The sequence below is a fragment of the Anolis carolinensis genome, chromosome 2, assembly GCF_035594765.1.
Source record: "Anolis carolinensis isolate JA03-04 chromosome 2, rAnoCar3.1.pri, whole genome shotgun sequence".
NCBI lineage: Eukaryota > Metazoa > Chordata > Lepidosauria > Squamata > Dactyloidae > Anolis > Anolis carolinensis.
Window position 1 is genome coordinate 258,264,599 of NC_085842.1, and position 24,665 is coordinate 258,289,263.

At 39.6% G+C, this 24,665-nt stretch overlaps 1 protein-coding gene across 1 annotated transcript; it reads left to right on the forward strand.

Moving 5' to 3' along the window:
• The first annotated feature begins 37 nt into the window (after window positions 1–37).
• hint1 (histidine triad nucleotide binding protein 1) lies at window positions 38–7,253 on the forward strand. The gene is made up of 3 exons (XM_003216409.4): window positions 38–204; window positions 4,259–4,363; window positions 6,919–7,253. Exons 1-3 carry the CDS (start codon window positions 94–96, stop codon window positions 7,081–7,083), a joined length of 381 nt encoding a protein of 126 aa, XP_003216457.1. The 5' UTR covers window positions 38–93; the 3' UTR covers window positions 7,084–7,253.
• Window positions 7,254–24,665: the final 17,412 nt, after the last annotated feature.

Genomic DNA, 24,665 nt, shown 5'->3' on the forward strand with positions numbered 1-24,665 from the left:
CACTGGTCAAGCACGAGAGGTGGGCGGGGCCCGGGCTGAAGACGTCTTTGCGGGCACGAGTGCGCAGGCACGTCCCCTCGGCCCCGGAGCAAGATGGCCGACGAGATCAGCAAGGCGCAGGTGGCCCAGCCGGGCGGAGACACCATCTTCGGGAAGATCATCCGCAAAGAGATCCCCGCCAAAATCATCTTCGAGGATGAGAAGGTAAAGAGAGGCCCCGCTGGGTAAGATGGCTCTATGGCAGGCAAGGGCAAACTTTGGGCCCTCCAGGTGTTTTGGACTTCCACTCCCACAATTCCTCACAGCCGGTAGGCTGTGAGGAATTGTGGGAGTGGAAGTCCAAAACACCTGGAGGACCCAAGTTTGCCCATGCCTGCTTGCTCTATGGGCTAATAATTAATAAATACTGCAGTTAGTTTAAATTTTTTTTATTTTTTCTATGTTTCTAATTTCACTCTTCATTTAAATTTTGTGAGTTGGATTTGATCCCTGATTTGGGGGAAAAGCAGGTTATAAATACCTTGTCATTATTATTACTACGTACTACTACAATTGTTAGGAGCCCCTGTGGTGCAGCAGGTTAAACCACTGAACTTTTGAATTTGCTGACCAAAAGGTTGGTGGTTCAAATTCAGGAAGAAGGGTGAGCTCCCATTGTTAGCCGTAGCTACTGCCAACTTAGCAGTTCGAAACTATGCAAATGTGAGTACATCAATAGGTACCATTCTGGCAGGAAGGTAATGGTGCTTCATGCAGTTATGCCGGCCACATAATCTTGGAGGCGTCTACGGACGATGCCGGCTTTTTGGCTTAGAAATGGAGATGAGCACCAACTCCCAGAGTCTGACACCACTAAACTTAATGTCGAGGGGAAACCTTTAACTTTTACAATTATTAACTGGAATTTGGGTAGTCATACTGACTCAAGATTTTTCTGGAAGTTATAGTAGAAAATGCAACTTTTCCAATCTCAGGACTCAGCCTCCATATATTTGTCTAGATGCCTTTCCTTCACAAAGAAAAAGGGAAGAAGTCTATAGGGCGTAAGTGCAATGGGCTCTTCATGCTACACATCAACGTACAGTAATTTATTTATTTATTTTATAGCCTGCTTTATCTCCCCAAAGGGTACTCAAAGCGGCTTGACATAAAAGCATTAGTACACAATTTAAAATATATAAATGTGCAAAAATTAAAATAGAATTAAGCACAAACACTAAAAATTCACAGTTAAAATCCAGCAAAACCATAAAAAACCACAGCACCCTCTGACTAGATCTTAAGCACCTTCTTCTTTAAAAGCCTATCTGAATAAAAAGGTTTTAGCTTGCTACCGCAAGGACAGCAGGGAGGGGCCACTCTGGCTTCCCTGGGCAGGGAGTTCCACAGTTGAGGGGCAGCCACTGAGAAGGCCCTCTCTCTTGTTCCCACCAATTGTGTTTGAGATGGAGTTGGGACCAAGAGAAGGGTCTCTCCTGAATATCTTAGGGCCTGAATAGACATATATAAAGAGATGGGATCAGCCAAATAGCCTGGGCCTGAACCTGAACCTGTAATGGTCATAATTAGAAAGTAGGCCTTTCCATTTATCTAGCAAAAAGCCCCAAATCTCTTGAAGTGGGTGTAACACTCGGAGATTATTAGGGAATGCTGCAATAACAGTGGTGATGCCTCTCTCTTGTGTATGTGCCTACAAGAGTTTTCTTTAGCAAGGAGTACTCAGAGGTGATTCTGACAGTTCCTACCTCTAAAAGCTAGCCTAAAGTGCAGACATGCTGCTATAGTGTCTATTCGTTGGCAGCTTCCTGTCCAAGTATTAAGCAGGATTGACCCTTCTTAGTTTCCAAGCTCAGAAGGGATTCTGGTGCTTTTGTATATTCTCCAACCCCATAACTATGTGTGCATGTGCCTTCAAGTCTCCTGTAGATTTATGGTGGCTGCATAAATATTCTTAGGCAATGAATATTCAGAATTAGTTGTCTTCCAGTTTTCCCAGGTCTGTGGTAGATGAAAATAGTGACATCATCTGACTTTCCTTTCTGACCTCCTCCTCTCAGATTGCTTCAGAACAAGAGAGGCCAATTTTACTTTCTTTTTTCACTAACCAGAACTTTGTTGGTTAAGTAAGTGGGGTGAAAATTTAATATTTCCTATTTTTGTTAGACAGACAATCACCTGTGTTGAGTGTCCCTGGATAATAGATCAGTTTTATGTGAGCTAACAATTACTTGAAAAAGGAATGAAGTATGAAACATATAGTAGAAATAGTAATATGTAGTGAATAGAATAGAAGAGATTGCTAGCCATGGAAAAAAAATTGTGTGTAGCTGTTGTCAATAGATTGACCACCCTTTCTGAAATGCATTCTCTTTGCTGTAAAAATTCAAAAGGGTAAATTATTATCCTAGAATGCTGACTCAGAGTATTTCGTAATATTTGTTGCACTAATATACTCACTTCAAATGATTTAGGTGTTTTGCTAGATAAATGGAAAGGATATTATTTTCTTATTTTTTAATATAGAGTCCCACTTATCCAACACTCGCTTATCCAACGTTCTGGATTATCCAACACATTTTTGTAGTCGATGTTTTCGAATAAATCGTGATATTTTGGTGCTAAATTTGTAAATACAGTAATTACTACATAGCATTATTTCATATTGAACTACTTTTTCTATCAAATTTGTTGTAAAGCATGTTTTGGTACTTAATTTGTAAAATCATAACCTAATTTGATTTTTAATAGGCTTCTTCTTAAGCCCTCCTTATTATCCAACATATTTGCTTATCCAACATTCTGCTGGCCCGTTTATGTTGGATAAGTGAGACTCTGCTGTATCTCTATTAGCATAAAAATTGGCACATATTTCTGTTTATAATAAAAAACTTTTGAAATATAAGATAATAACAATAGTAAGAATACAAAGCATAAAAAACTAACACTACTAATAATAAACATATGACTTTCAACTTCACAACTGGTAGTTATATTTATTAAATAGATCCACTTCATCTAAATGACTATCTTAGTTTATTTTTACAGTAAGAAAATACTACTATTTTTCAAATCTTTATAATGCCAGGCCAACTTATCTCAATATTGTAGCAAAGAAACAGTAAGTCCTAGTCTTTACAGAAATTTGATCATGATTTCTCTTTAATCAAAATCACAAACTTGTTAGAGCTACTGTACATTGATATGAAAATAAAATTCTCTTTTTCTGGCTAGCTGGAAGTAATAAGTACATGAAAACTAGAAACTGGATCCCAAAATAGACTGTAGTATTTCTGGAACCAGAAAGTCATATTGCTATCTGTATTCCAAGTTTGAAATTATTTATGGGTTGTCTGTATGTTACTGTACTGAAGCCTCCTCCTTCTAGTAGAAATGACTGTGCATTCCTTTATATGCCAGTTGTAGAAGTAGTCTGACTTGAGTTTGAGTGTGCTTAGTCCTATGAAAAATGTATGGTATCCCTTCTCCAGAATTCTGAAGTGAAAATATTTCAAAATCTGAACTGACCACATGAGTGACTAGGATAATGACAGCTTTCTTTTCTGGGGTTGTGTGTTTTCCGTGCTGTATGGCCATGTTCCAGAAGCATTCTCTCCTGAAGTTTCATCCATAGAATGCTCCTGGTACATGGTCATACAGCACGGAAAACACACAACAACCCTGTGAATTCCGGCCATGAAAGCCTTCGACAACACTTTCTTTTCCGATGGTTCGATGTACACACATTTTGTTTTGTGCACAGAATTATTTTAAAATACTTTATTTTAAATTATTTAAAATTACCTTGTGTCATAAGGTACATCCTGTATGTACTCATGTGTACATCTTTGAAATTTTAGTCAAAAACTACCCCAATAATGTTGGCCAACTACAGTTAAATGTAAATACTCATTTTAAAAAGAAATTATCTCCCAATACAATGATGAAAGGCAAGAACTTAGTCTTAGGAATACCTAAAAGAAGCATTCTTTTCTGCCTTTTTGAATATCTGGGTGGGAAAATGGCAGTGATTGTGGCCAAGGGAAGCTGGTCCCCAGGTGGCTTTGGTGTTTTCCCTCCCTGTAGATTGACTCTTAACTTATCCACAGATCATATCAAAATCCATAATTTTGCCCCCAAAACCTCCCTTGAAGTCAGCTTGTACACAAATATATGTGGTAGTTTTTGATGCTGGACTAAAAAATCAATTCCATTTTTGGTATTCAGGAGTATGTACTAAAAACTTTTCTCTTTTTCTCAGTGCCTTGCGTTCCATGATGTTTCTCCACAAGCTCCAACACATTTCTTAGTGGTTCCTAAGAAGCCTATTTCTCAGCTCTCTCAAGCACAAGATTCTGATGAAGCTGTAAGTATTGCAGAAGGGCTTTTAATTATTTAAGCAAGGTTCAGCTTTTCAGCATGAGAATAAATTCAAACCATTTCTTTCAACAATTTTCAGAAGGATGCTAAACAAATCCTTTGGCCACATCTACACTGATTAGAAATTATCTTTGGATGCACCTTGAAACATCACCTTAAATCCACTCTGAGGATTTTACTGATCTGTGTTAAATAGATCAGGAGCCATGATAACAAGTGGTAATTGTCATAATTTCCATATTGCACATGGTGAGCCATTCAATCTTTTTCTATACTTGATATCTTTATATGCTTCTCAAATTCACAATATGAATATAAATATACTAGCTTTTCCCACTCTGTCTTCCCTCAATTGAACACTTCTGTTGTTTGAAGTCCTAATTCAGTAATTCCGTTTTAGTCTGGAAAGCTGGGTCATAAATCAAATAAATCATATTACTTTATCAAAGCTTTCACCAAGTGTGTTTGGTATTAATGCAGTTGTCATAAGCACATGGGACTGGTCTTAAATGATCTTTAGAACATGTCATTGCCATTAAAATATATATTGTATGGCTCAGAAAAAAGTATAAAGCACAGAATGTTTTATGAGAAGTATTCTTGAAAGTAACTAGTCATAAACAGGCTACTTATTTCTTTTTGCAATAACTGCAAAGAGTTGTTTGTATATCAAGTGTTCATTCTTTATGTCACCAGGACACATAGTCTGCCCTCCACATTTGCAGGTTTGACATTTGAGGATTTTATTAATATGGGTCTGTCTAGGAAACTCTAGGTCCTTTAGTACAGCTCTGTGGTCAGGTTCCTCCAGAAGATGACCATAGACTTGCACAGGAGTAATTAGAGTTTCCTTGAGAAGTGTTCTCTCAGGTAAAAAATTAAAAAGTGAGACCATTCAGTTTTTCTGCTTTTGTGGAGATCCTGTGCTGTTAACCCCAGTGAATGCAGAAGGCTGGATGTATTTGTTTGCTTGTGGGACCGTATGACGGGTGCCTGAAAACAAAGCAGAATTATCTTTGAGTGATGGAATATAGGGACAGGGCTTCATGATGTAAGTGGTAGTGTTAGATTATCAAGTTTGCTTAGTTTCTTGTAGGACTGAATTAGAACCATGTAAATATGAGTACTGTAATGTCAGAAATATTATCAGCAGAGCCTTAGAAGCAGCTAGATAATGAGTAAACTGCAACGCGTTCTGTTTTTGGCAGTCGCTGAAGCACATAATTGATTCATTCACGGAGGGCCAGCTTTTCCCACAGCTGCACCAAGTTGTATGGGGGCTCTCCTAGTGCCGAATCTCTACAGAATAGGGCCTAGAGCTAGGAAAGCTCCCATGCAGCTTAGAATTGCTGGATGGGAGGAGTGACTGTAAAACCAGAAGTGATTTGTCACTGCCTTAGTGATGAATATACCAGTGATCCCTGCCATAACATTATGGCAGCAATCGAATACGAATGTAAAGTATTGTTTTTTTAAAAAGTTACAACAATAGCTTCTGGTCAGATGGAATGATAACAATACCTCCAGTAAGCTCTCCGCTTTTGTGGGGGTTAGGGGCATAGCACCCCTGAAAAAAATGGGAAAAACATGAAAAAAATCACTATTTCTTTTTATCTGAGTGAACACCTCAATAAAAATGTCTAGCTCCTCCAAAGTGACTCTATAGGCAGCTTCTTTCTGGATAACCTGGTGATTCCTAGAGACATATTATTCAAATCAACAAACAATCAAATCTGTCAAAGTTAAACTTGAAAATGTGGAGGGCCAATTGTAATTTTTAGAAGTTACTTCCCAAGCTCTCTATAACTCTTATCCAAGTTATCACAGGATGGCAGATGCTGAAGTTTTTAGTACAATTCCCTCACATTAACAAGATGGGTTGGTAAAGCTCAAGTCTGTAGTCTAACCTAAAGAATGAAGTAGAGGAGAAGAGTATTTTGGATGGAATACATTTTCCTAGTGCTTGAGAATATTCTGAAAAGTGTCTTTGACTCTGGCTCTTCTGTACCAATGACTTTTTTTTAAAAAAGAATAGCACTGATGTAACATTGTTGACGAATACATGATATTAGCTCAGTGGTTTGAATAAGAAGACAGAGGTCATATCCCTGAAAACTGGAATAGAGACCTCTGAAAAATCTGGCCCTAAATGTGAATTGAAAATATTCTTCATTTATTTTGAGAAGTAAATGAATTTGGGGCAGGGAGTCAGCTGTGTGTTTCAGTTGTGGTAGAAGTATGAAAACAATGAGATCTACTGGATCAAACTAAAGCCCATAGAACCGGGTTTAGAAAAAAATCCTGCTTTGGACCCTGCTTAGGAAAGGATGGGTCTGCAACTTGTCTGTGCTGGTTTTATTTACTGACATCTGATTTAATTCTTCAGATTATTTAGATCAGTTCAGGAGCTGACTAATTAAAATTCCCATTGACTGAAGTCTGATTCTCTGTGTGCATTTCTGAAATTTTGCTTTTGTCACCCCAAACCTGCATGTTTGCCTTAATGACTGGAATTGTGTTTTCTTTTCTTTCCCTTTTCAGCTTCTTGGACACTTAATGATTGTTGGCAAGAAATGTGCAGCTGAATTGGGCTTGGCCAAGGGTTTCCGAATGGTGATCAATGAAGGTCCAGATGGCGGCCAGTCTGTCTACCATATACACCTTCATGTCCTTGGTGGCCGACAACTGGGTTGGCCTCCAGGTTAGGAACTAAGGGAAACAGAGACTACTACTCTAACCCATCATTTCAGTCAAGTGGACATTTACCTTGAAAAATCTAACCACTGTCAATAAACTTTAGTCACTGAATCTTCGTTGAGGTGAATAAAAAAGTTTGTGCAATCCATGTTCAATAAAGTTCTAAGCATGTTGACTCACCTTTTTGTGTGTGTTTTTTTTTAAGATGACTTCTTTGAGAACTAGCATGGGGTGGTGGTTGTAGTATTGAACTACAACTCTGGAGACCAGGGTTCAGGTTCCTCTATGGTCATAGAAACTCACTGGGTGACCATGGACAAGTCACACCCCCTCGGACTCTGGTAAAGGCAGACGCCCCTGAAAAAAACTTACCTAGTAAACCCCATGATAGGTTTGTCTTAGGCCATCATAAGTTGTGAACAATTTGAAGGCACAGAATGGAGCCCCCAGTGGTGCTGCTGAACTTGCTGACTGAAAGGTAGTGGTTTGAATCCAGGGAGTGGGGTGAGCTCCCAGTGTTAGCTCCAGCTTCTGCCAATCTAGCAGTTCAAAAACATGCAAATGTGAGTAGATCAATAGGTATTGCTCCAGTGGGAAGATAAGAGTGCTCCATGCAGTCATGCTGGCTACATGACCTTGGAGGTGTCTACGGATAACGCTGGCTCTTTGGCTTAGAAATGGAGATGAGCACCAACCTCCAGAGTTGGACACGACTAGACTTAATATCAGGGGAAAACCTTTACCTTTACCTGAAGGCACACAGCAACATACTGGTTTTTTCATAGAGCTTTCATACTGTATAATATTTGTTGTGATTTTGTTCTTGCTTGGAATTCAATGTATTATACAGGACATTTAGCTTCTGTTTTCCTGGACCCAGATGTAATTCAACGAAACAAGATTGTTGTATTGCATTGTTTTAAGGGCATGTTTTAAGGGCACGGCCTGTAGGCTAAATCTGGCACACCACCTCATTTTATGTGGCCTGCAAGGCTTTCTGTGCCAGGGCAATGTAGTTACATTTATAAAACCATTAGACAGATGAAGCCCCCGGTAGCGCAATGGGTTCAACCCATTGTGTCCGCAGGACTGTTGAGCCAAAGGTCGGAGGTTCAAATATAGGGAGCGGAGTGAGCTCCCGTCTGTCAGCTCCAGCTTCCCACGTGGGGACATAAGAGAAGCCTCCCACAGAAACATCTGGGCATCCCTTGGGCAACGTCCTTGCAGATGGCCAATTCTCAGAAGCAACTCTTGTCGCTCTTGACACAAAAAAGGCTGATGTGTCCCTTGGTGAAAATGAGTTTGACACCCCTGCTTTAGAGTAGTGGTTTAAATTGCTGAGCTGCTGAACTTGCTGACAGAAAGGTCGGTGGTTCGAATGCCTATGACATCCATACACGCATCCATGTATGAGCTGTATATATATACATTTCTTTATTCACATATTGGTGGATGTGCTTTTATTTTAACAGAAGGGATGGTAACTAGCAGTATCAACTTGATGAACAGCAATGTGGATGAACAGGAACTTTGATGCTAAGTCCCAAATTAGGTTTTTTTTTTAAAAGACCAGGATCTTTGCTGGTGGCCAAGAAGAGCTGTGCTGAATCATGTGAAAGGCTTCTCAGAAATGTGGATCCCAGGATAGTATGGAAGACCCACAAAGAGGGCATGGACTTGGTAGCATCATGCAATTCATCTTCCCTTGTAGCTGGAAATAAATGAATACCGTTATTTGTAGCGGTTTATAATATAGTTAAAACTATAATATAATTAAAACTAAGTGTGAGGCAATCATTGAGTTGGTAGCTTATTTTCCGGGCTATGAAATGTACTTGATCACAGCACAGGATCCTGAACGTTTGCTTGGCTGCTGCAAGACAGCAAATGAATTGGTAAGATCAGGGAAATCTTGTAAAACATAACTGTTGTGGAACACCTTAACAAGCCTCATCAAATGAGAAGATAATTTAATGTTGCTGATTTTATCAGGTTTCTTAAGATTATTAACATCTAGTAATTATAGCTGTTGGGTCGGACTGCATTAAAAACCTATTACTGCGTTCTTCATGTTGATGCTCCAGTAGTTTCCTCTGAAACTAAACTGCTATATGCAAGAGAGCTAACTATAAGAAGCACTTGGCATTTGCTGAGTGTAATAGTGGCCAATTGGGTTGGTGAGAGGGGGTCTGTCAAGATAGTTTTGATGGTGATATAAAAATAGCCACAGTTCCTCTACTGATTTAGTTCTTAGAGTGCCTAATGGGTGACAGCTTGTCATAATACCTGCAGAAACCTTTCGGAAACAGGTGTTAACAAGTGTCAAGTTTCATTAGCCATTGTGGTTGGGAATCATGGGAACTATAGTGAAGTACAGCTGGAGGAAGATTGGCAAATAGTAACGGTAAGAAAAATGTGTGCTACACCTACTTTGAAAAAGAATGGTGAGCGTAATTGTGCCAAAAATAGTTGCCTTAGATTTAAGTGGATAGATGTGATAGTTGAATGAGAGTCCAGATTTATTCAGCAACCAGGAGTCTTGATGGCTGGGCAGAGTTATTTGCCTGCTGATGCTCCAGTTTTTTTTTGGAGGTGAACTACTGCAGGGCTAGCTGTGATGGAAGAAACTTCAGAGTATGAGAAGAAAGCCAGGTGAAGATAGAAACTGGTTTCTGCATGTTGGATTTGAGAGCAAGTCTTCTTAGTTTCAGGCTACAATATCTTTCCGTTGAAGAAAATCTCTGTGCATAGCCCTGGGACAAAAGTAATGGGATTTTAAGCAGCCAAGAAAAGCAACCCTCCCCCAACAAATGCGATTCCTGTTTATTGTGAACCTTAAATCTTTTTGACTAGTCTATTTCATTGTAAAAGAATATTTTGACCAGACTCCGCTCATGTCTCTCCACTGCTGCTAAGAGCTTTTTGTCAATTTTCTTCTCTTATACAGGTGGAGGATCTCTTCACCAAAATTTTTGGGAGCAGAAGTGTTCCATAATTTTATTGTTTTTGAATTTTGGAATACAGTTCAGGTATTCTGGTATAAAAAATGACAGCAATAAGCCCTTGCTGCCAGTCATGCATTGATCAGATTCTCTCACTTCCAGAAAGGAGACAAATGGGTGGGATGGAGATGGCCTTGCTGAGTTCACAGCCAAACTACAGAAGTACTGTAGCTGCTGCTAGTGCTACTCCTACCACAGTACCTGTCTAGAGGGAGATATGGCAATTGCTGGTGACCTTCTCTAGCCATGGTCCAGATGAGAGACCCATGCCAAAAAACAGCCCCTCTCTCTTGGTTCTGCTTCTACCGCCAGATCCTGGATCCCAGCTGATGCTTTTCCAATCTAAGTCTTCTGCGCATAAGAAACTAGTAACTGGCAGCCAAACTTGGCAATGGCAGGGCTTCCAGCCACCTGCTTCTGCCTCCAAGGTGGCAACTGTAGCACTCCTGTTTGTTCGTTCGGCTGGGCAGAGATGTGGGGATCTGTGAAATGACTGGAGGCATGGATTCCTGCCATGTGTGTCTCTCTCCAAGCTGGCAAATAAAGTACAGGCACATATATGTTTCAGCTCCAAAACGGAATTGGGGTCATTTTAGATTTTGAGATTCAGCATAAGGGATAATAGACTTGTATGAGAACTGGATTTAGTGCAAATTATTATTTTTATTTGAATATGATGTAGTCAATCATTAAAGGAAAGTGGCAGTTTCATTGGAAACTGCAGGAGAAGCAGCTGTAACTTAACAAAATGTATCCTAGTGTAAAATATAAAATAGAAATGGGTGGGGTGAGTGAGATAAATAACTTAGGTCCCTTCCATACAGCTCTATAAAGTCCACATTTAACTGGGATTATATGACAGTGTGGACTCAGATAACCCAGTTCAAAGCAGATATTGTGGATCATCTGTCTTGATATCTGTCTTGAGCTTTCATGGCTATCAACCCATATCTTCCCATGTACCAACAGAGTATGATACTAAAGCCATAGGCATTTAAGCACAGTTACACTTAAACCCCGGTGGCGAAGTGTGTTAAAGCACTGAGCTGCTGAACTTGCAGACCGAAAGGTCCCAGGTTCAAACCCCGGGAGCTGCTGTTAGCCCCAGCTTCTGCCAACCTAGCAGTTCGAAAACATGCCAATGTGAGTAGATCAATAGGTACCGCTCCGACGGGAAGGTAATGGTGCTCCATGCAGTCATGCTGGCCACATGACCTTGGAGGTGTCTACGGACAACCCCGGCTCTTCGGCTTAGAAATGGAGATGAGCACCAACCCCCAGAGTCAGACATGATTGGACTTAAAGTCAGGGGAAACCTTTACCTTTTTACACTTCAATGTAACTGGAAGACCAACTGCTTGAAAGACTTGTACTATTCTTTACACCCCTAAAGACCTATGACAAAGTCCATAATTTGCATCTTTCTATTATATTTCTATTACATTCTTATCTCTTGACAGATCAGTGCTATGCCTTTGAAAACAATTCTATGTAAGTAGTACCTGTTCAGATCACCTATTACCTTATGGCAAGCCCATACATTTCATAGTGTTTTGGGTAAGGAATACTCAGAGGTCGTTTTCCCAGTTCCTTGTAGTTACCAATAACAATCTCTTGTTCTTTGGCAGGGTTTAGAATTTTGTTCTGGACAAGAATATGGAATAGTATGAAATCTAGCTTTATGTTTCATGGCTGGAAGATGCTTGTAGCTTATGTGCTTGATAAGGCTAAAACCTTTTTATTCAGGAAAGCTTTTTAAAAAGAACGTTTTTCAGAGCAAGCGAGGAGCGTGCTGTAACATATTTGATTATTTTCAACAATTTTTAATTGTTTTAAGGGATTTTAATTGACTAGTTTCTTTAATTCTATTTTAATATTTGTCTATTGTGGATTTTAAACTGCACTGTTTTTTTAATGTTGTGTGCCACTGCATCTCAATCAAGATAAATAAATATCATCATCATCATCATCATCATCATATAATAACTTTATTTTTATACCCCGCCCCACCTCCCCGAAGGGACTCGGGGCGGCTTACATGGGGCCAGGCCCGATAAAACAAACAAAACAGTAACAAAGCAATAAGACAATTATCCCAGTAAAAAACATCAACATCAATAAAAACAATCATTAAAATCAACAAGCAGGATACAGTGTTAAAAACAGGAGACTAATTCGTAGATCCCAGGCGAAATACAGAGTGATACGAAATGGGAAAAGGAAATCTCAAGTTGAATGGACAATAAAGTGCGGTATAAAATGGCATCATCATCATCATCATCATCATCATCATCATCATCATCATGTGTGCTGAAAAACAACCCTTAATCAATTTTTAATTTTTTTTATTACATTCAAACAATTAACAACATTTTAGCGATGCATGTCTTATTTCAATATACATAATACCAAAAGTAAGTAATGCTTAAATGACATTTTAAACAATCCTTTGGAATGTAACACCCACCCCCATCCCCTCCCCTGTTCCCCCTCCCCCCTGGAACAGCAATTCAATATATTATCATTATATCATTTTAACTGTGTGGAACGCCTGGTTCAAGGTGGTGTATCCATCTATTTTGTTAATTAGGACTGACCATTTCCTGAACCAGTCAGGTTCTTTTAGACAATTTGTATATTTTCTTTTCCTTTGATTAATTAAATCATTGATTATATATTCTGATATATAAGACCACCAAATTTCTATGTCCCATTTTGTCTCATCCCTCCCTCCTCGGGCTATTGTGGCTTGTATTGCGGCTGTCATATATTTTTGAATCTCGGTCCAATTATTGTTATCTTCCCTTACCTTTATTGTGAGGGACATAAATCTGGTTTTGTCCCATATTAATTCTTTCCCTATTATTTCTTCCATTTCTTTTCTTATTTTGCTATAAAAGATTTGAATTTTTCTACAGTCCCACCACATGTGGGAGAATGAACCTATTCCCCCACATTTATGCCAACATTTGTTCGAGGTACTTCCCGTTATATGAGCCAATTGTAGGGGGGTTCTATACCATTTTGTGATTATTTTCCTTTGTGTTTCTTTGATCCTTATATGATTAATTTTATGAATATTATTGATCCATGACCCAATTAGTTTCTCAGTAAAGTTTTTTCCTGTTTCCAGATGTCTGTAAGCGTTTCTTTCGTATTATAAGTTAAGGTAATTAGTTCATCATACCATAGCCCAGTCATTCCTTTATCTATTTCTAATTTCCTTCTAATTATTCTATCCAGGGGGGTTTCACCTGCTTCTCTTCTTTTCATGGCCTGGGCTTTACTGGACAAACCTAACCATGCTATCCAGTTCCCTTGGCCACATTTATCTTTTATTTTATCCCACTTTAATATTTCTTCATTGGGGTCCATAAGGTCCCCAATCCTTTTAATACCATTTTTCTTCAGTGCCTTAATTATATTCCTAAATGTCTTGTCCTTATTTTCCAATGTTTCTAATGGGAAAGGGTCAATTTTATTTATTTGTAATTTAGTTTTCCATTTTTTCCAGATTGACAACATTGTTAAGCAAGGGCCTGCTTTTATGTTCTTTAGGTCTTTTATATCTATTCTCTCTCCCATTGACGTTCCCTTTAGCCAATTATTTGCTTCCTTTTCTATTTGCACCCATTTTTTTGACCCTTCCAATTCGAATTCTAGTAATCTCACTAGTTGACTTGCCTCGGACCCTTAATCAATTAACCCCTCTGACTGTGTTTCTGGGGGGCAGAAAGGTAGTATTTCTACTTCTTGGAAGCATTGAGAAGCTGACTGGGGGTGGGGGGATTTGCTGGTCTTCCTGTCTGAAAAGGCTGAGAAGCATTGTGGTTGACAATTGTTCACGCAATAGGTTTTATACTGAAATAGCCTGGACGGGTGGAAGTGAAAGAAGCACTGTGAGAATCTACATGGTGCTAAATTCTTTGATAATTAATCTGAAGCACAGTAGCCTTGATTCTTTCAGCCAAACCAACTGTCCCCTCAAATGTCTTCCATTTCTGACAAAAAAATAGACAGTGTTTCTTTCTTTCTTTCCTTTTTAAAAAGATGTGTTTTTCAAACGAGTAGCAAAAATGATGCATAATTCAAGAACCACTGTATTTGTTTATCTGCAGTTTGGTAGTGGAAAAAAATCTTCTGGAGGAGATATTGTGCCTCAAATTTAATTCAGTTCTGATAAAGAAGATGAGGAGAGGAATATGGTATCTCCAGAGATAATTGGAAGCACAAGCATTTGGATTTTAGAGTCCAACTTCTAGGCTCAGATTGAAAAACCTGTCTCAAAATTGGTTTGACATAAATCCAACCATTTTCTGGTACATGGAATTGGGAGTTTGAACTGAATCTTGTGGGTACTGCAGATTCAGACATGACAGAAGTTAATAAAAGTATGCATTATGAAAACTCAGGATCTTCCAACAAAATTGAGGGGCAGCATATTAAAAAAACATTTCTACACAGTGAATAAATGGAATTAATTACCACTGGATTTTGCAATACCTCGTGGCTTTGTAAGGGAATAGTCAAATTAATGAAAGACACAACTTCTTCCATACGTTCTACACAGACACTACCTAAATGTTTAGTGAGGAAGGAAATTATTCTGAATGGTCTCATTTTCATTTCTGCATGTTCACAGAGTGATACAAAAGGAATACCTTTATATGAAGTCTATCTACTTATAAAGACTTCATTCACAGGTTCAACTGAGGTGTTAAGGGAAATTTGTATTCTTTGTCTTTAACATTTCTCAGTGTGATGTCTCTTGGGCCTCAGAGTTCTGACCCTAGCGCCATCATGGATAATGATGATGAAAACATGGGTTTTCTGCCGTCTCAGCAGGAGACGGATTTCTTCCAGATGCCTGTTGTTGACGATTCTACCCAGGACCTCATTAAAATGGACCTTGAACAAGTTTCTCCCAGTGCCTCTCCTCCCTTTGCGAGAAGAGAATCCTATGCTGCGAGTCGGGGCCAGAAAGAACTATCAAGGAGAAGCCTCAGATTAGCAGCTAAACAAGACGTTAATTAGCTAAGTTTCTCCTGGGAATTTGCAGGGAGGAACGCAGCTGCAGGAAGATGTGTTTCGCTTCTCTTTCCCTTGGGAAAAGAAGCTCTGGACACCTGCTTTGCAGGAAGATTGAAGCTCTTAAAAGTTCCCCACACAGGGGAATCCGTGCAGAGTCAACAGATCAGCTTCAGGATTAACTTCGGTTCCAGCCTAGTGTGGACTGCGTTTTGAGTCTGCAACTTCAGTTCCCTTGCCTTGCCTTGCCTTGCCATGCCTTGCCTTGTCAAGTTTTCATGGACTATCTTGTCTTGTTTCCAGCCTTGGATTTTGTCTCAAGTATCTAGCCTTGTCTCCAGTTCTTGCTTTGGACTTACTTTGAACTTTAGAAACACTTTGGACGTTTCCCCACTCTACAGCTTGAAAGTAGTGTGTTTCGGTTTTGGGATTACAACTTTGAACTCTAATATTATATATTGGACAATATATTTCTGGACTATATTTGACCTTCTTTGAAAGGTCTATTGCTGGACTACATTTCCTACTTGTTTTTATTCTACTATAATATTTCCTTAATAAAGATATTAAATTATAATTGGTCTCCGTGTTTGGTTCTTAGTGCTCCGCTACCTGGGCGTGACACTCAGGCAAGATTTTCTCAAATATTTGTTTCAGTAAGAAAGTTAAGCCTATATTTACTTCCCCTTCACCAAGAAGAAAACAAAGAGTGCTTAATGCAAAGTACATAGGGGAAGAAAATTGAGCAATCTCTCTCTCTTTCTCTCTCTCTCTCTCTCTATATATATATATATAAATGTAATGTTCATTTTATTTTGGAGTAAACAAAAAAGCCACTAAACCAAATCACACTAAATTTGGCCACAAAAGACATGGTCATCCAAAATATGTCTTTCAATAAAAAAAACAAGAAAAATAAAGTCCTAATTAGAGGAAGAACAATTTTCCCATTGCTGCGAGTTAGAAGGGTAAGCTCCGCCCACTTTGTCTCCTAGCAACCCACTCAGCCATTTAATGGCACCCAGGGCCTCTTCAATCAGGCCCCTTCCACGCTGCCTATAAAATACAGATTATCTTATTTGAACTGGATTATATGGCAGTGTAGACTCAAGGCCCTACCACACACCTATATAATCCTGAATGCCAAGGCAGGATAATCTTCTTTGAACTGGATTATCTTGAGTCCACAATGCCATATAATCCAGTTCAGTGTGGATTTTATACAGTTGTGTAGAAGGGGCCTAATATAATCCTGTTCTAAGCAGATAATATAAGATTACAAATATAATATGTAATAATTACTGTGGTATAATAATACAGAATAAGATAATCTCTAAAATCAGGACAGTAAATAAAAAACAACACTCAGAAGACAGGGGAATTCCAGACAGGAAACAATCAGGGCCAGCTAACACCTCCCAACAAAGGATTCCCTCAGGCAGGAAGCAGCCAGGCTTTGAAGTTGCAAGGCCATTAAATGCTAATCAAGGTAACTAATTGCAGCATTCATACTTGCTGCACTGAGACTAGTCATTGCTATTCGACCTGGTCAAACAAGAATTCCACAAGGTAGAAATGGCCAGGCTTGCAAGCAGCAAGGCTATTCAGTGTTGTTCAACTGTAGCAGAAACCAGACTTCCCCTCTTCTCGGCTTCTCGTGTGTCTGTGCGGACGCAGTGGAAGTAGGAGACAGACAACTGGAGCTTTTTCCAAAGAAAGCAGTTTACTAAAGTTCATGCAGCTGCAGAGGTTCATCCCACGCACAACTAGGTGCTGAAAAGGGAGAACCCCGCCAACAGGGTCAAGTGTCTATTTATACAATTCAATGGGTTCGGTTTATGACCGCCCACATATCAAACCATTGGTGCATATTTGTGGTGCAGTATTACATTTCATCATTACTTTCGTTTCTCTCAAAACACATGATTTCGGGGAAATCATGTGATAACCCATCGGCTGTGTACCTGGCCTGCTCGTACCTCCTTATATGGCCATTTCCTCCTACCCCTTCATTCCTGCCTTATTCCCCCCCTTTTTTTTTCCGAAGCGTGTATACAAAAGCTGAAGCAAACCAAATGAGCAGACTTATGGGTCCCTCCAATCCCTTCTAGCTTGCAGCCGAGCTATCTTTTCAGTGGAAAATGAGCGCAGAATAGCATTTGTACATAGTTTCATCACCAGAGGTAAACAACACATGAGGATTAAAAATATTAATCAGGTTTTAGAAAGGATATAGTCCACAGTAGAATTCTGATCTAGCCCAGTCATTTGGCTTCTTCCAATGATGGATTTGTTGCTATGGCCAGAGGCGGCCATTCACATACATGTCCAACTTTCAGGTCTTTTCAGTCTTTGGCATAAAGTCAAACTGGGGGTGTGTTTCCTCTTCCTTGATCAAAGGAATAATGTTCAGTTAATTTGAAGAAAGTCTCTTTTCGTCCAATCAAGTCTCTAGTCTCTAAGAATTGTCTCTGTGTAAAGAAAAGTCTGTAAAGAAAATCTCCATCTCTCACAGGGCTTTAGCTGTCATACCCAGTATACCCAGCGTGTGGTGTGGGGTAGACTTAACCCCTGCGGGTTTTGGATTCCAAAACAGGCCTTCCAGTAATAATGCCTTATGGATCTCCATTTTGGAAAACAGGCCTCTCAGTAACAATGCCTTATGGATCTCCAATTTAGGAAAACAGGCCTCTCAGTAACAATGCCTTATGGATCTCCAATTTAGGAACAGGAGTCCAAAAAACTGAAAAAGAAAGCAGGAAGATAGTGAGAGAGAAGGGGGGGACGGATTACCCATCTGTCGATCATCCTGTTCAGCATCACTTTTGTCTCAGCCAATCTTGTTGAAATCCCTTGTCCCTCCACGGGTGGGGCAGGTAGGCCACTATTCAGCTCCCAAACGACCCCTCCATGGCCTCTTGAGAAACGATTCCTCCATGGGCCTTCTTTCGCGATCTGCAGTAATCCTTTTTACTCTGGTCCTGCTGCAATGGTTAACTTATTTTATTCTTTGTCACATTGTCTCCGTGCTATATCCTCCTTTTGGCTTAAAAAGCAAGGTTGTTAGATGGCATATGAAAAAGTCCCTCATTGTCTCTCAAATCCGGCAAAAATCTGAATTTTTTGCAATGTCCCGTTACAAAAGGTCCTAACCAGGAGAGTTGGGTCAAAATAGAAAATTGTATGTTGTTGAGTTGGTCAGCCCTTACAGCCTCCAGCCTGATGCCACACTCCATCACAGCCTTAGCACTCAGCAACACCTATAGGCCCTCCCAGGCCTCTCAATAAACATGTCTCATAGACTTCTGGGTTTATCCCATACAGGAGTTCAGGACCTGTAGCAAAAAACAATGAGAGGGAAAAGAAGGGGAGGGAAATACTCATCCTTCCAGGCTGTATGGCTCTTGAAGCACTCTCTCTAGTCGTTTCGCTCACATCCACGGCAGGCCTCCTCAGAGGTTGTGCCTTCGACAACACACTCATCTGTCTTGAAATCCAACAAAATCTTTCTTCTCCGCATCTTTTTCTTTTCTTTTCCGCAAACGATTTAACAATCGTCTATCCACTTGCTGCAATGCAATCTTCCACTCCAGTCCTGCTGCAGTGTTAAACTTACTCAACTCCCCTTTTACACCGACTCGTTGCTATATTCTTATTCTTCAGCTTTAACAGATCAAAATTTGTCAGTAACACCCGTTGAAAAGCCTCCTGCCGCTTCTCAAATCTGGCAAAATCCAGGCTGGGGGCGATGGAAAAAATGCCCCTATTTGCATGATCTAATGTCCCGTTTACAAAAGTCCTAGTCCTCCCTTTCCGTAACCTTTAGAAAGAGCTGGGCCAAAATCACAAAGTCCAGAATCCAAATCTCACAAAATTATTATGAAGCAACATGAGATGTAGCCAATTATATCATGCCTTTGGTTCTCAAAAGGATAACTTTTTATCACTTGGGCACTAGCTCCCTTTTTGAATAAATTGTCAATCAAAAATTTAAAAATCAATGTCAGTTCTTAATCCTTCTGTGTCAGGAATATGGGATCAATTTTTTTTCCAAAAATAAATATTTTTTTTGCACTGCCACCTTGTGACAGTTTTCCATACAAAGTCTCCACAACTAATAACTCCTCTCCTTGTCCTCTCTTTTCAGTATCCATCTCCTCTCCAAAACATTCATTCACATTCCTTCTTCTTCTTGACTTACCAAGATTACTTGTATTCCAAAGTGCTGCAAAAAAGAACTTTTAACATTTCCCTATAACCTGTAAGGGGTTTAAACAGTCTGTAGAACAGAGAAAGGGGGGAGTAGCCCACAGAGGCTTGAGTTTTCAAAAGTACACTTGTTCAGGCTCATATTTTTTTTCTTGAGATTCAATTTCTGGGCAAATGTCCAGCTCTTATCTGTTGTATCACCATGTTCTCCAAAAACACTGAAGCATTGTTCTTTCAAAACAAGGAATTTTTTTTTCTTTTCAAGCCTAAGACCATTTAAAAAAAAAAAAGATATCTACAGCTTCCGAATTGCTTCTGAACAAACATGTTGGCTTTTACTTAAGACATTTTCCCAGGTCAGAATGCACAGCACACAGAAACCAGGATTTTTTTTTCTCATTTCAGGAAATAGCAGATATTTACACACAGAATGATTTAACCACAATCACTCTACATCTCTTATTTAGAATCATATCACTCAATTGTCATCTTTTTTCATTAAATTCACATGTCCAACATACATTTTAAAATCTACTAACACTGTTTATAACTCTTTATGCATTTTGAATTCAACACATACATCTCATTCACACAAGTTCAACAGGAATTCTGATTAGTGGTTAGTTGTTTAGATAAAGTCACACACTCTCTCTCAGCTCATGAAACATTCTCACCCAGTTGTCCCAAAACAAGTCCAAAGCAAGGATTTAAGATCCAGGTGAAAGACAGAACCCCAATACATTTACATCATCACTCATTTATCATCATTTTTCTTTCTTTTTTTCATATTAAATTCACATTACATTTTTAAAACTTCACTAGTTCACAGCGGCTTTCATTGACCTTGGCTGTTCACTGGAATTCCATTATCTTTCTCTGGGCATTTAGCCTGAGTTTAACAAGAATGACAGGGAAGGAACATTCTAACAAACTTGGATCAGTTTTTTTTTTTAAAGACACAGTTAACAAGTTCATAACTTATTGTTTTTACCTTGGACTGTCTGCCAAGATTTTCCCACTTTCTTTTTTGGCATGAGGCCCAGATGCAAAGAAAACTTTTTAAGAAAACAGCCTTTGTTTCTCAGAAATAACAAGGAAAACTCTTTTGAAAGACAGTTTCTGAACCTCAACACAACTTTAACAGCCTCCCTCCCTTTTTCTGGCCTCTCTGCAGCTTGTCAGCAAAAGTAAACTAACAACACAGACAGACCCTCTTCGAATCAGATTTTTTCAACCGTAATAAAACATTTCTAGATATTTGTGCCCAACATTTTTTGTATAAATCTATAGACTCATTTTTCATTTTCACTTCAATATTACCACGAAACATGCAGAACTTGGAACTCATTATTCCCCACACATGACAAAGAAATCAAACAGTTTTTTTTTCAAAAGGGTATGCCACCTTCCCTCTTTTCTTTTTCCTTTTTTTTTTCTTTCCCCGGGAGTTGCGACTCCTCATGAGCCCTGCACGACTTGGTCTTGGGGCACCCTCACAAGTCTTGTTCTCTGGGGAATTCCTTCTACGGCTCTACTTGCAACTGAGCCGAAATTGTCTAACATACACTGTAATGGGGTGGTGGATTTGAACCCACTGCCTCCCATCCTGCCTAATAGAGGGGACTGCCTTGGCCTGGGCACCCGGACACTCAACGGTATGCGTCAGGAATCACAAGACAGAACCCCTTTATACCTCCCTGGGAACCTTTGTGTGTCCCTCCCGGCGCCGGTAACTGTGTTCCCTTAGTGTCTCATTTAACCACTATACTTGCCAGATTGCTGTAGACGTCGGACCAACCTTCGCCCCTGGACTTTTCCCTGGATCCTTTTCCTCCTGGCTGGTTTCTTTGGAACCTCGCTGTCGTTGCAGCTCCCACCGTCGGCCGGCGTTGGCATCAGAGGCAAGTACCGCAGCGGGTCTTGCAATATTCAGGGGCCCCTTCTCGTCTCACGGTAGTTGCCTCTGGCCCCCACCGCCGAGTTGGGACCGTCCCGCCAACGGGATCCGTCTCCGATCTCCTGGCCCGTCTTATTGTGGAATCACGTCGGGGTCACCAGAAAATGTAGCGGAAACCAGACTTCCCCTCTTCTCGGCTTCTCGTGTGTCTGTGCGGACGCAGTGGAAGTAGGAGACAGACAACTGGAGCTTTTTCCAAAGAAAGCAGTTTACTAAAGTTCATGCAGCTGCAGAGGTTCATCCCACGCACAACTAGGTGCTGAAAAGGGAGAACCCCGCCAACAGGGTCAAGTGTCTATTTATACAATTCAATGGGTTCGGTTTACGACCGCCCACATATCAAACCATTGGTGCATATTTGTGGTGCAGTATTACATTTCATCATTACTTTCGTTTCTCTCAAAACACATGATTTCGGGGAAATCATGTGATAACCCATCGGCTGTGTACCTGGCCTGCTCGTACCTCCTTATATGGCCATTTCCTCCTACCCCTTCATTCCTGCCTTACAACCTGGCCAACCAAGATTTCCCCTAGATAGAAAACACTCAGGTTTTGAAGCCACGAGGCTACTCCTTCCCATTCAACCTGCCCAAGGACGGATGCCCCTATACAGAAAGCAGCCAGGCTTTGAAGCAGCGAGGCTATTCAGTGCGATTTCAATTGGCCACAGCAACACGTGACAGGGCACAACTAGTACCTTTATAAACACAACCCAAAATTTATCATCATCCTATGTACAAATAAATATGGGATGAGGGACAAAACACTTAACCCAGTTCTCACTTAGGCCTAATGATGAAACTAAAGGGTTTACAGTAAACCCAGTACAGTACTAAAATAAAGATTACAGACTAATGAATAACTGGCAGTCTGCAAGTATCACGTTATACTTAGCAATGCAATACTGGGACAAGGAATAGGTTAGTCTCCATTTTTGAAGCTATTAATAGCTGGTTGCCAGTGAAAGCTCTGGTGTACTTTTTTGTATTTCATAGACTGGAAAATAGTTCTTTAAAAAGTATTTGGTTGGTTCTAATGGTATTAAACAACTGTGGATTTTGGGCTTTAGGCATTCATTTCTATACTACACATGGCTATAATTCAGTGGTGGACTGGGCTCCTGGTCCACAAAAAAGTCCACATATATTCTTTGGGATCTTCTGTATGTCAGGCAAAGACCTCCATCTGAAATCCTAGATAGGCGCAACAGGTCAGTGTGTAGAGCAGTGTTTCTTAAACTAATGTAGTGAAACAGCAGTTTTCTCTTCTAATCTACCAGGGACAAAGTCCATATTTTCTTCCATTGGCTATGACTATTTCTTTCTTTCCTGAAAACACACTATGAACCAGCAGCCAATGCCTCACAGACTAGCACTAGACCACAAAGCACCACTTTGAGTGGCATTGGTGCAGACAATGGCTATAGCCTTGCAGAATTATAGACGTTTGATGCTGCATTAACTGCCCTGAGTCAATGCTATGGAATTCTGGGAATTGTAGTTTTTTCTAAGATAGTTACCCTTCTCTGTCAAAGAGCTCTGGTGCCATAACAAATTACAAATCCCATGCATAGATGGTCTTATAAGTAAGTAGCACCTATGCTTCTGATTTGGTATACAGAGTATGTTCTTAAATAATACTGCCATCAATCAAGTGTGTTTCTCTTTCTTAAATTCACCTTAGGTCAATGCAAAGGTTGCTAAATACCCTCTTCATCAGATAAAATAGTGACCAAAAATATGCTAGGAAAGGGAGAGGAAATAATGGCTGATGTTCAAACTTTGAATTTTGCTCTGGTGTCAACCTTAAAATGGAGAAGGCTACAACAGACATTTACATTTCGTGGTAGTGAGTATTCAGATAGTTTCAGGCTGCATCCAGGATATCCAAGCATTACTGGAAACAAAAATTCCTCATTCCCTCAATTTTTGGAAAATATAAATTCCAACTGTTACTCAAACCATCTCCAGCCATAGGCAAAACAAATGGATCTCCCCTATATATAAGTAGAAAAGTGAACATAGACATGACTGTTATAACTCTTGTGTGTCATTTGTTACTCTTTATAACACAAAAATGTAGTATTGTACTGTTTACAGGTTGCCCTTAAAGCTATAAATCTTTAGTTTCATGAACATCCTTCAGACTGGAGGCCTGTATAATGTGTACTCCTGGTCTAAATTCAATTTTACTTCCACCTAGAGTGGATCAATTGAATCATTTGGTTTTACATAAGTGTTGAGCTAGCATTACACAATAGACAATGAATCTTCTCTAGATGAGTACAGCAGATGGATTAGGTTTGTGTGCTCACCATAGTGATGCAAACACAAGTATGTGCTGTTGCATCTAGAATAACATTTAATTATTCTAGCCACATAATGGAGCCAAATCCAATTCTAGTTTGCTTGATTTTTAAAACTGATATACATGAAATGTTTTTATATTGTGTTAACAGACTACTGGTTAAATGGAAAAGTTGTGCTTCTGAATTCTGCTACCCCACCAAACTTACCCAAAATTATTTTGTATTACTGTACAAAAAAGAAAGTTTAACCTCTCCTTTGCCTTTCCATTGTTTTGACCTAGGTTATTTGGAAGAACTATACTATTTGTTGCTTGATTGTTCTTTTGCAACGTTGGCCACATGAGGGCAGAATGAGACTACCAACTCTAATTCTTTGGACATCTTTGTCTCTATGGCTATGTTAACTATAAATACAATACATAAGAAGAGTGAATTTTCACACTGAAGGACAATTCACATGATTACAGAAGAACCAAATCCCTTTTACATTTTTGTTTTGTTTGCTTCAGGTTTAGCAGATGTGTTTGTGTATGCATGTTGACTGCATCATTTGTGCCTTTACTATTTTCAGTTCAGGTATTTCAGACTAGTGCTCTAACTGTCAATTGAAAAACATTGATCCCTCTGAGTGGATTATTTTGCAGAAAGAAAAATAGACCAGGGAAACAATAGGGAACTGAGAGGAGGAGGGTATAACCAGAATATGAGTTTCCTGGAAAATTCTGTGGAATGGAGCAAGGCACTTATTCATTAAAGTCTCCCTTGGAAGCCTCCTCCAGATATTATAAGAAAGATGTTCTAACTGTACACAGGAAAAACAAAGAAGCTCAGGGACATCTTTTGTACAACATATGAAATGGCCTTTAAGAATGACTGACTCATCTTGGGCTTGAATTATTGGAGAGTTGAAAAAACTTTAATAAATTAGCTTCAAAAATCATCAATATCCAAACACTGGAGTAAGATACTCCCAGACAGGCATATTCTATGCACAGTGGCCAAGGAAATATCAAGTATCTATTGTATTTGTTTGAAACATTCATACTAATTTAATGGTCTGTTTCCACTAAATGTCATAAATTTT